Consider the following 12,091-nt stretch of genomic DNA (forward strand, 5'->3'; position numbering starts at 1 on the left):
ATCGGACCGCAATACCTGGCGGAACGCCTCTCCCGCTATGTACCTACCCGGTCGCTGCGCTCGACGTCGAAGGCCCTTCTCCGTGTCCCAACGCATAGGGAGGCACGGAGAACGATAACTAGAGCTAGGGCCTTCTCAGTGGTGGCCCCCGAACTATGGAACGCCCTCCCTGATGAAATACGCCTGGCGCCTTCTTTGCTATCTTTTCGGCGCCAGGTAAAGACCTACCTCTTCGCCCAGGCATTTTAAAAATTTTAAAAATTTTAAAATTTGAATTTAAAATTGAAAATTTGTAATTATGTTTTATTGTGTTTTTGTATTTTAACCTGTTTTATCATGCTGTACACCGCCCTGGGAGCTTATTGCTATAGGGCGGTCTAAAAATGTAATAAAATAAAAATAAAAATAAAATTATGGCATATAGTGATGGGGATTTTTTTATATACAAACAATAAGCAAAATATATTCTTTTATAAAGCTATAAAGATATATAATATTTTAATAGTTTAATAGCCAGCCAGAACCTTTTTCTTTTCAGAGCTGTCTTCACTGACTGTGCTGAGATGTATGGCACAGCTTGAACTCCATAAGGTAACACTGAACAGACACTGAACAATCCTGTACTCTCCAAGACGTAGGAAGGATTGCATTAACTGAAATACTTAGCTCATAGCGAAAATGTACTGGTATGTGAAGTCCTGAACATTGCCAAATTGACTAGAATATAATGCAATGTCAATGCAATGCCTATGCAATGCCTATGCATTACCTATGAAATGTCTATGTAATGCCTATGTAATGCTGATGGGTAACCTCCTAATTTGTTAATGTTAAAGTCTTTGTCCTGGAATGTATAAAAATCCAGGCAAGCAGTATCACGTTGCAGCTCTCCACCAACATCATGGGAGACTGACTGTGCGGACATAACCAATAAAGGCCTAACTTTGCTGCAAGCCTGTGTCTTCAGTGTCATCTAGGACCCCCAGTCCAATGAATCCCAGAATTTCCCATCAATAATGATGTGCTGTAATTCCACCCAATTTGGTACAGAATTTTCCATTAATTTGCTTATTCTGTATTGTTGCAGATCTGATTTTTATGTAGTGATTGTTCATGGCTTTTTTAAAAAAAATCTGCCTCTAAAATATTGATATTAAGGACAATAATTTTATCAACATTTCCTTTAAAAATATCGATATTTATATCATCATTTTTGTGAGGGGGGGAAAAGTCTGATCAGTAAAAGCAGCAGCTAGCTGACAAAGAATGAACTCAAATCTATACTAACTTGTTAGGTCAATTAAATTCTTTAGAACTGGTACCAGCCAATGGATCCCATCCCTAGCAGCACATGAATCATCAGAAGCAGATTTTTTTTAAAAAAAAATCTTATAGTTGTTGGCGGAGGCAGTCTTTAGTCTGCCCCACTTTAATCAGTGTCTAAATAAGACATCAAGTCTTCACTGAAATCAACTATGCAAGTTAGGTCAATACAATGCAGACTTCGCACCTAAACTAGTGCCGCCTGTGGTTTATAATACATTCATCTTGCTCTACTAACAGTTTAGGTTTGATCATGTAAATGTAAGAGGGATTGTTAATTTCTAGAAACCAGTAATCCGTCAAAACTACATCTGTATCTGGCCATGCCCAATATAGAGTTGCCAGGTACCTTTTACATTCCCTGATGCAACCACAACTCCTTCTGGTTATGGCTCCCCGTATTTTTTTGACAACTTGCCAGAACTTTGTACAATATAACAGCCATGAGCATAGGCTGAAATTATAGCTAAAATATAATTTCCCACATTTATGTAGTATCACCCCTGAGTTTCACTCAGAGTGTACTCTTAACATAGAACCATAGACAAACCCAGCTCTTTGATAAGTGTACCAGGTAACGGGGTACCAAAATTAGACTTTTGTCATGGTTAGATTATTACCTGATCAAGGCCTACTTGGAAAAGGCTGGGTGATCCATTAAAATGGTCTGCCCATGGACACTTACAGAGACTAATGGATTATGGGGTGTTCAGTGGTGGTGATGGGATACAGAGGCGGTGCCAGCAATAAATATGTTGTTGCTCTGATGAAAATTTGGAATGAGTGCTTGATCAGAGCAATGGACATAGTTGATCGAATATCTGCCCCTATCTCAAATGACCCTAGCCACCTGGTATGCAAAGGAAACAAGAGTTTACATGGCGTTAGGACTCATGGTAAATCTACCCAAGCATATCAAGGAGCCTGTTTTGAGGTCTAGGAGGCAATGGTAATGATGGTAAAGAAGAAATCATTCTTCTCTTCCATCACTGTATCTATAGAATTGTGTCTAAATGAGCTGTTCTCAGTGTTGAAGGCTTTTATGCCAAAAGGAGCATCCACTATGGGGTGAGACTTGAGCAGACTGAGACAACTGTTAAAACTGGTACAGTTGTTCAAATCCATTCCAACTTATTTGTGACGGAGTCTAGTCCAGAACAGGCAGGAGCAACCTCTGTTTACAGTTACTCAGATCACATCAGCTTTCCCTCAAGAACGCTGACAGAGTGACTAGAGATGAGAAGGTGATGCCATCGCATGGTGTTCAGAATATACTGTCTTGGCTAGTTAAGGCCAACTGAGAGGTGCTTGAGGTCTGCAGGTTAAAATAGTGGACATCTCACTTTGGAAGGAGGCTTATCCTTTGCAAAAGGGGGTGATGGTCACCACACCTGACAAATCCATTCCTATATCTGTTTCAAGCCTTCCCTTTTGAGGAATGATAATTGAAAGTGGGGTAGCAGAACAGTTAATGAAATATTTGAACACCACATCCCTTCTGGATCCATTTCAGTCATACTTCCAGCTTTAGCAACTTTATTTACATCTGGAAGTTGAGAAGATATTCTTCCTTCTCCATAATTTTGGGTCTCTTGGTGACTTTTGACACAGAAGATTGCTAAATTTTATTAGCTTGGCTTGAACAGCTAGCTGTGATATCAGTTCTAACTGTCAAATGATTCCTTCTTATCAGAATGAACTCAATTGGTCATCAGTGGTGATGCCAGCTCAGCCCCTAGCCGTTGACATATGGTGTCCCACATGGTTTGGTATTTATCACTGATGCTATTTAACATCTATAATCTATAGGAAGCTGCTGTCAGAAATCATCTAGAGCTTTGCTGGCGGGGATCATAAATAAGCTGATACTGTTTCCCTCGAGTTCTATATTTCATTAACGAAGCATCAAGAACAGTTTTCTCAGTTGTTCAGCAATGACTTGAGGCTGTGGTTAAATGAATGAGCTCTTAAAACAGGATGAAATTGAATCTAGACAAGGTGGAGGTATTGCAGGTAGGAAATCCTAGCACTGTGAAGGGGTGAGAAGAATGTTGATTGCGATCGATTGGCAGATTGCAGGGCTCGGGGTCAGTCCCAATACTTCTGCTTGGACCTGTCTCCCCTTGCCTTCTACAAGATTTCCTTCTTGCCATCCAGCCAGATGGCCTGCTCTTACTAACATCTGCCGCTACAGCCATCTCGCCTGCCTCCACCACTGAAAATGAAGGCTGCACATTCCTCTCCCTAGCCTCCTACTGGCTTGAAGGAAGCACCCGTGGGAAGAAAGTTGATGACAAAGAGTGATGCAGCAATAAGAGAGCTGCCTCTGCTAGCTGATTTGGTTCTTCTGTTTGCTCACTCCTGATAAGAGGGTGCTAATTCAGCCCAGCAGCACAAGGCAGTGAAAGAAAGGGAGGCGTGTGGGAGCTGTGAATAAGCGAGTGTGAATGGGAGTGAGTCAGTGAGAGTGAAGAGCACACGGGCTGCGGTACAAACCACAAGGGCAAAGGAAAGGGAAAAATGTCAGTTGCAGGCACAGTTTGCATTGAAACAATTTGCATGCAAACTGCACCTGCAGAGGTCCATTGAAAGTGCACTGTCAGCACCAATCAGCTGACCAGCACTGAACCCTTTGAAGTTGTCATAACAACATCAAGTGATTGACCGATGGGCACCCCTGCCCACCTGTCAAAGTTGCGCTGCAGCTGGTGGGGGAGGTAAAGTTCTGACCCGCTGGCCAGATCCACTTCCCCACCTCTGATACAGGGGTTATCTTGTACAGGAGTTTCTTGTGGACTCGCTGCTACTCACACTTCAAGTTTTTTTGCAGTGTCTACACAATGTCACTGTCATCAATATATCAGTCCACAGTTCCCCCCTATTAAATCTGGATTTTCCCAAAGTTATGCAGATAATCTGATTGGGGGAAGATCCAATATAAAATTGCATGTTACCCAACTGTGGATCCATCGTGAGATCACATTGTGGGTGGTGTGTTACACATACGGTGTCATTTCTTTGTGTTCTTTGTTGTCACAGCCCCTACCTCCTTTTGGTCCTCACCTGAGCATAAACGAGGGATTCTGTTTCCATCAGCCAAAAGGAAAGGGTGCAGTGTGGCTATTTCCTCAGGTTGTTGCTGAAAACATTTTGGTAATACATGGATATTCTTATTTTTAAAACAGTTCTTTTGTGTAGAATTGCTCTTGTGCAAAGCAGCTGTATTAAAAATAAAATTGGCCCTTCAAGATATAAGGAGGAATTGGGCACTCTCCAAATTCCTCCCCCAGTAGTTTGTTCTCTCCTTCCTGCCTTGGCCATGTGTGTGAAACATACTGTTTATTTTAATTGTAATATATAAGTTTTGTGCACATCTGATCAAACTTAGAATGGTTGCTCAATACAACCTTCTACAAGCTGCAACATGGCCTTCTGCGTTGCGGGCAGGAGGATCTAGAGATTGGCACCCTGCATGCCTCCACCTTGGCCATTCCTTGACTTATCCTGGCAAAGTGCTCCTCAGTGGCCTGCTAGTTCTCTCCCTGGAGGGGTGTTCCACGGCCACTGCGGGGACAGAGATCAGGAGGCACCTCTCTGTTGCTGCTTGGCCAAGGATGACGCACACAATTTTTGTTTATTTTTGAAACAGCTGTTTTGCAAAGATCTGGTATATGTGAAATATTAGGGAAAAATGACCCTGCTCTCATCTAGGGAGGGGAAGCAAAGACAACATATCCTTTCCCCGCCCCCTCCCTGCCATATGTTTAATTAGGGGGGTATTTTAATTAAACATAAGCCCTGCTCTCCCCAAACTTATTCAGGAGTGGCTCTGAGGTGGGGTGGGTGATCCCTGGGATGACCCAAGGTGAGTCAGCCTGATGCCCCCCCCCCGGATTGGAGCCATGGGGAGGAGGAGGGGTGTCTGTGCAGGACCCTATGAAATGTATATATATATATATTTAAAAAGAAATTAAATTAAATTGCCATTTTGCCCACCATACTTGAAACATTTACTTTGGTGGATAGGAAACACTGAAATAGATTTCAAAGGCATAAAACTGAAAGCATTCAGATGTGGATAAAAGTGCACATCGAAAAATCAGATCTGAGCAACCCATATATGCATGAATGCCTTATTGGGACATAGTCATAAATAAACACACATTTTCCAGCACCTGTCTGTCATATTAATATGTCTCAGATGTACACCGTTTAAAAACATGTGAAAAAATCTACAGAGCACATTACTGCAAATATTTGGGACGGAGGTGCGGGCCAGGCTTTGTAAGCCCTTAACAATTGAGTAATTGTTCTTTTTAGTGTGATGTTACCTATTCTTTGGAACTCCCTGCCTATTGATATCAGGCAGGTGCCTTTGCTGTGTTCCTTTCAGCGCCTGCTTAAAACTTTGTTATTTAGGCAAGCTTACCCAAGCACATAAATATTGATGTGTTTTAATATTTTCAGTCTGTTTTTAAAATGTTTTTAATTACTTGTTTTGATCATTTTAATGTTTTTTGTAAACTGCTTAGAGTTTTTTTACAATCAAGCAGTATATAAATTTTGTTAAATAAAAAAATAAATATTTTTGTTATAGGAAGGATACCTCCAAAATAATTGCAATTGCACCAGCGTCATCTGTCTGAAGCATGAAAGAGCAACGTTCCAGCAATGTCACACAGCACTGTGGTCTATAGTACTACCCAGGCACAGCAGTTCCAACCCAATATTCAGTTTAAAGTGTTCCTTTGCTGATAAACAAGGTCTTAGGACTGCAGCATAAGTGGCAGAACATCTGCCTCGTCCATGCAAACGGACTCACCTGACCATAATTCCAACTCCTGGTTCTTATATTGTCAGGGTCTCCATAGAAAATAACCCCAAGGTCATTCAGGACATACTCTTGCCTTTCCTTTTCATCTTCCAGAAACACAGCATCCTCTGCAACAAAATGTTGTGTACGGAAGCTCGTCAATACAAGCATTGTGCTTATCAGATGTCAGCATTTAGTCCTGCAGAATGATACGACGCTAAGGAAAAGGCTTTTGTTGTTATTGTTGTTGTTCATCTAGCAGAGCAGTAGGATATCTTTTCTCTCCACACAATCCCTAGCAACTGGAAATCAGGAATTCTTCAATTTAAAAGGGGAAGGGGGGAGGAAGGCAACTCCTAAGTATTTTAAGCAGGATCTGTAAAGCATGATTAAAATGTCACCTCTTATCAAGCTTTTGATGATTTGGTAAGTTGAAAACGTCTAGAGTGCCTTGATGCAATTAGTGCATAGCAGATCAAAGAACAATGTCAAAACTTCTTAATCGTTATGGAGAGCGAGTCAAAGTCAAAACATTTAAAGGCCAAACCTGCCACGGAGTCAGAAGATCCTGGAGGGAGATCTGCACACTGTAGAGGCTGAAGGAATTGCCCATTGTTATATGTAATGCAGACATTAAAAGTAAATCAAAATCCCCCTTGAATGTAGTGATACCGCAGCGCAAAGGAGCCTCGGTTGGCCTCAGATAGCCAGGCCGCCTTCTGTCTTGGGAGCAGGGAAACTTTTTCAGACTGAGGGTCACATTCCTTTCAGGGCAACCTTCTGGGGACCACGGGCCACTGGTGAATGGGGCCAGAGGCAAAAGTAGGTGGAACTATGAGTATGAATGTGACCTTTGTACAGTCAGCATCTCCACACATTCCTCTATATCCTCCATCCAGGCAAACAAAAGGCATTATTAGAATTGAAAGGCATATTCCAGACAGAAAAAACACTCAAGGAGCGTGTGAAGCAGAGCCAGTGAAGGGCATGGCCTGGGGAGAAGAGTCCTGAGGCCTAGACAGAGAGACTTGGAGGACTGTATCGGTCCCAGGCCTGGGGTTCCCCATTCCTGTAATAGCAGTTGACCTGATGTGATGTCTGGCTCCAGGAGGCTGGGCAGGGAAGCTTTATGGCTGTTAAGTCTTTGTTTGTTTGTTTCTTTTAGGCCACAAATGAGGGTATACATCAGTGCATGTACACGTACCACCAATTCCCTCAGGGAGGAGAAGAGGCAAGCTATCCCTCTTCATCTGAAAGTACTTTTCTGCTGATGTGTGGCTTTTGCCTGCACACAACAGCAGCAAATTCTGACTGAGAAGCCGAGCCTCAGCTGCTTAATCAATCTGTGGTAGGAACGGCCAGATCAGACTATTTCTGGTCCATGTCAGTTCTGCACATCTTCATTCATAAGTCATCCATTCTGTCCCATTCTGCCTGCATGGATATTTTATTTAAACACTTGCTTTAAATACATGTTCTCATCTCTGTGCATGCATTTCTAAAGCATGTTATCATAAAATACATATTTTCTCATTTCTGGTACATTTTTTGAGCGGAGAAGTGCTTTGCAAAATTCAGAAAGACCACTGCATTCTGATCTACAGATTAGTCCAGAAGGTCAGGAATCTAGGAAGCCAGCTGCTTTATACCTAGTCAGGCTGTCCTTTACTGAATCAGACCATTGGTCCACCTAGCTCAGTATTGCCTACACTGACTGGCAGCAGCTCTCCAGGGTTTTAGACAGGAATCTTTCCCAGCCCTACCTGGAGATGCCAGGGATTGAACCTGGGACTTTCTGCCTGCAAAGCAGATGCTCTAGCATGGAGCTACAGCCCTTCCCCTGCACATACACATGCACCAGTTTCCTAAAAATGTTCTCTCTTTACAAAAACGGGGAGCTATTTTTGGCTGTTTTCTTCCAGGAGTGGGAGGAATTTCTAAAAATATTAATAGGTGGTAGCCTAGGTCTCATAAGGAAGTGGGAATCTGTGCAGAGAGCCTCATACCACTTCCTGCCAACCACATTGCCTGGGAGGCCACAGGAGCAAAGTGATGCAACATAATATGGCTCACAAGCCTTTTCTGGAAGTGTGGGTGGCAGGAAGCTACGGAGATATCCTTGCATCACTGTGAATAGCACAGATCTTTTTTAAACATAGAAGGTTAAAAAGCAAGAAAAACAAATCCAGAAAGCCCTTGGCCACCTTGTAAGGTTAAGTACAAGGTAAGTGACAATGCCACACCCCAAAATCAGAGAAATCTCTTTCGGTTTTTGGTTTTGGTTTTGCCCCCTCCCCACCTACTCACCCACCCAACAAATGGTTGAAAAAGAAATTGTTGAAATGTTTGGCACAGTCGCTAACATCTGAGGCTGGCCATCATCATCATCACCACCACCACCAAATTTACTACCCACCTTTCACCAGTAGGTCCCACGGTAGGTCACAGCCATATAAAATGTATTATTAAAAATGGTTTAAAACAAATTACATTCACAACTAGAGAGGGTCCTAAAATATATATATTTCAAGTGTCAAACACCAGGATGAAGGGGTGTGTCTTCAGCCTATGACAAAAGTCATAGAGTGAAGGTGCCAGACGCACCTCTGTGGGAAGGCAATTCCACAACTTAGGGTCTGCCACGTAAAATGCCCTCTCCTGGGCCACCACCACCCCAAACTTTTGAGGACAGTTGAACTACCACGAGGGACCCTTCTGCCAATCTCAACACCAGAGAGGGCCCATTGGGATGGTCTGTTCTTCACCCTCTACAGAACTTCGGAGTGTCAGGTCCTTGGAGTAACGATTTTGCTTAAGCTGTAAAGTATCTTCATGCTGCACAGGCCTTACCTGCACACCAAGGGTTGAATAGGATGTATGTATCTGTTTCCAGGTTTCGCCTTGTCCTGAGAGTGCCGATTGGAGTCAAGACGGCAACATACATGCGGAATTTCCCCACAATGCAGTTTGCAGCTGGCATGATATTCAGGCCCACAGACCTGTCGTCACGGTGAGTGATCTTAGCACCCCATTTCCCACTTTGTAGCTCTTCAACCAAAGGGACTAGGATGTAGGTGCCTTTGTTTTGTTGAGGATATCGCCCTGCAGAGATGGAAAGAGAAGAAATAGAAATATAGTTATGTGAATGAGTGTAGCAGATGAATAACTGCCTTACATTTTGACTGTGTAGCAAAAACTGGGCTAGGAATCGCCCAGTGCATGTCAGTAGGATCACAGTTGATGTATCACTTTTTTTGTTTTTACAATCTGCATAATTTAGCTTTCTCATCAACATTTATATCTTTAACATCTGCTTGCTCCTTAAAACCAACTCTCAACTGCACCAAAGGTTGTATTGTCTACATAAACTGTGGACAATAGTACCCTGGGAGGCACAAAAAGGCCATCAAATACAATTCCTTGGTTGAATACACAGAAGAATCTTCTATTCACCAACCCGGGCACAGATCACCCTAGATTAGGAGTGGAGATCCTGTGGCCCACAGCCTCATTTCACATGGGGAGGGAGAGCCCAGAGAGACACAGAAGGAGGGTGTCAGGGCAAAAATGGGGAAAAGCCAAAAGAGAGGGAGGAATGGAAGAGGAGGGAAAGCCCGGCCTCCACAGACCATCAGTCCAGAACTTTAGCAAGGATGGGGGGGGGACAACAGGTGAAGCTAAAACGGATGGGAGAAAGCCGTCTGTAAGCAACCAGTTCAAACTTTTGGCAGGAGTGATCTGTCCCTCTTCTGGCACTGTGATAAGCGCGTGGGGGGGAGGAGAGAGAGAGAGAAGAAGGCATCAGAAAGAAAGAGAAAGAAGAGAGAGGTAGGAAAGAAAAGAGGTGGGTCTGTCTGCTTTGGGCCCTGTCTCATCCACAACGGGCTTTAGTCCTGGCCAGCTCTAGTCTGTGACCCCCTGACAGAGTGCCCCCAAGGGAATCCAGCCCTCAGAAGAAAAAAGTGTTCCTTCCCCTGCCCTAGATATTGAAGGGTTCCAGGCCTTGATACTAAATTATATAACAAATGTTTAGCTCTGCTACCTATTTATTATTATTATTGAAATGGAAATGGACTGCCTTCAAGTCAATCCCGACTTATGGCGACCCTATGAATAGGGTTTTCATGGTAAGTGGTATTCAGAGGTGGTTTACCATTGCCATCCTCTGAGGCTGAGAGGCAGTGACTGGCCCAAGGTCACCCAGTGAGCTTCATGGCTGTGTGGGGATTCGAATCCCGGTCTCCCGGGTCATAGTCCAGCACCTTAACCACTACACCACACTGGCTCTCTATTATTATTATTATTACTATTACTGCTACTGCTACTGCTACTATTACCACCATTTGTCAGTCGCTTTATACAAAAGAAAAAGTCTCAAAGCAACTTAACAAGATAAAATGCAATAAATAAAAGCAATTTAAAACTAGAAACATGTAAAACAATGAAGAATATAAAATACATAAAATGCACACCACCTGACAACAATGTGGGTCCTTCTCTAGTATCAGCTACTGTCACCTGCCCATATAAACAGAATGGGAGGACAAGTTATCCTTCCTTAACTGCCAACCTTTATCAAGGGTGGGCCCTTCAGATGTTGCTGGACACCCAGCAATCAGCGTGGCCAATGGCCTGGGATGATAAAAGTTGTAGTCCAGCAACGTAGGGAGGGCCAGAGTTTCCCCATTCCTGGATTATACTGAGCTAGATGGGGCAGTGGCCTGCCTTGGCATAGGGCTGCCTCCTATGCTTCTATTGTCCCAGAGTTGTCCCACTCAGTCTATTCAGTAGAGGAGGAGCTGCTGCACCCAAGAAAGGCGAAAGCAAGGACTGAGAGAGATTTTCCTTGTTTAGCAGGAGACATCCTTGCAGAAACACATGTTTAGGACCTGAATATTAGCACCGAACATGGCATATCCAGGGATTAGACCTGGCACCTATAAAGCCCTGGATTTGTCTCCATTGAAATGGTTCACTAGTTTAATATTCCATGCGATTCTAGCTGTTATTTTGGTTTCATAGAATCATAGAATAGCAGAGTTGGAAGGGGCCTACAAGGCCATCGAGTCCAACCCCCTGCTCAATGCAGGAATCCAAATCAAAGCATTCCCGACAGATGGCTGTCCAGCTGCCTCTTGAATGCCTCCAGTGTCGGAGAGCCCACTACCTCTCTAGGTAATTGGTTCCATCGTCGTGTGGCTCTAACAGTTAGGAAGTTTTTCCTGATGTCCAGTCGAAATCTGGCTTCCTGCAACTTGAGCCCATTATTCCGTGTCTGGTGTTTTGATGGCCTTGGGTGACATAACCCAGGAAACTTTCCATCTAACCTAAAATATTTGGGCCATGTGGCAGAAGGAAGAGACCTTCAAAAGAAGCACAAGAAATAAAAGCCAAATCGATAGCGTATTTGGGAAGATACTGTAAAGGACACTTCAAAAGGGGTCTTCAAAGGGGAGCGGGTAGAAAGGGGGATGTTAAAGAGGCAACCAAGATGAGCGGCCGGGGGCACCTAACAATGGGATCAACAAGTTGAATGCAAACTCTTTATTTGAACTCTTGCCAGGTTTGACCTTTCCTCTTTCTCCAGTAGGTGCTTGGCTTCAGTTCTGCTACATAGTATAATAGCAAGCCTAGTCCAGAAGAAAGCCCAGCTACTAAAGAAACTGAAATGTCAAGAGGAAAATCAACTTGCTGAACCTGAATACTTGAAGGAAACCCTCTCCAATGCTTTAATTTTGGGGTGAGAAATGGATTGATTTCTCTTTTAAGGTTCACATATGTGACCAGTGTTGACAGCTGTTGACTTGTTAATACCTGTAGGAAGTATGTTTATACACCAGGGTTAGCCAACATGGTGCCCTCCAGATGTTTTGGGCTACAACTCCCATCAGCTGCAGTCAGCACGGCCAATGATCAGGGATGATATGAGCTGTAGTCCACCACTTTGGCAACCCC

General features: G+C 43.4%; 1 protein-coding gene across 1 annotated transcript in view; it reads right to left on the reverse strand.

Moving 5' to 3' along the window:
- F13A1 (coagulation factor XIII A chain) overlaps positions 1–12,091 on the reverse strand; it is a 123,891-nt gene that overhangs the window by 68,209 nt on the left and 43,591 nt on the right. Inside the window, exons 4-5 of the mRNA XM_061591308.1 lie at positions 8,987–9,238; positions 6,146–6,264 (exon numbers count right to left, since the gene is read on the reverse strand). Coding sequence (XP_061447292.1) covers positions 6,146–6,264; positions 8,987–9,238 — 371 coding nt within the window. The remainder of the gene's footprint in view (positions 1–6,145; positions 6,265–8,986; positions 9,239–12,091) is intronic.

This window comes from Rhineura floridana, chromosome 1, assembly GCF_030035675.1.
Source record: "Rhineura floridana isolate rRhiFlo1 chromosome 1, rRhiFlo1.hap2, whole genome shotgun sequence".
Lineage (NCBI taxonomy): Eukaryota > Metazoa > Chordata > Lepidosauria > Squamata > Rhineuridae > Rhineura > Rhineura floridana.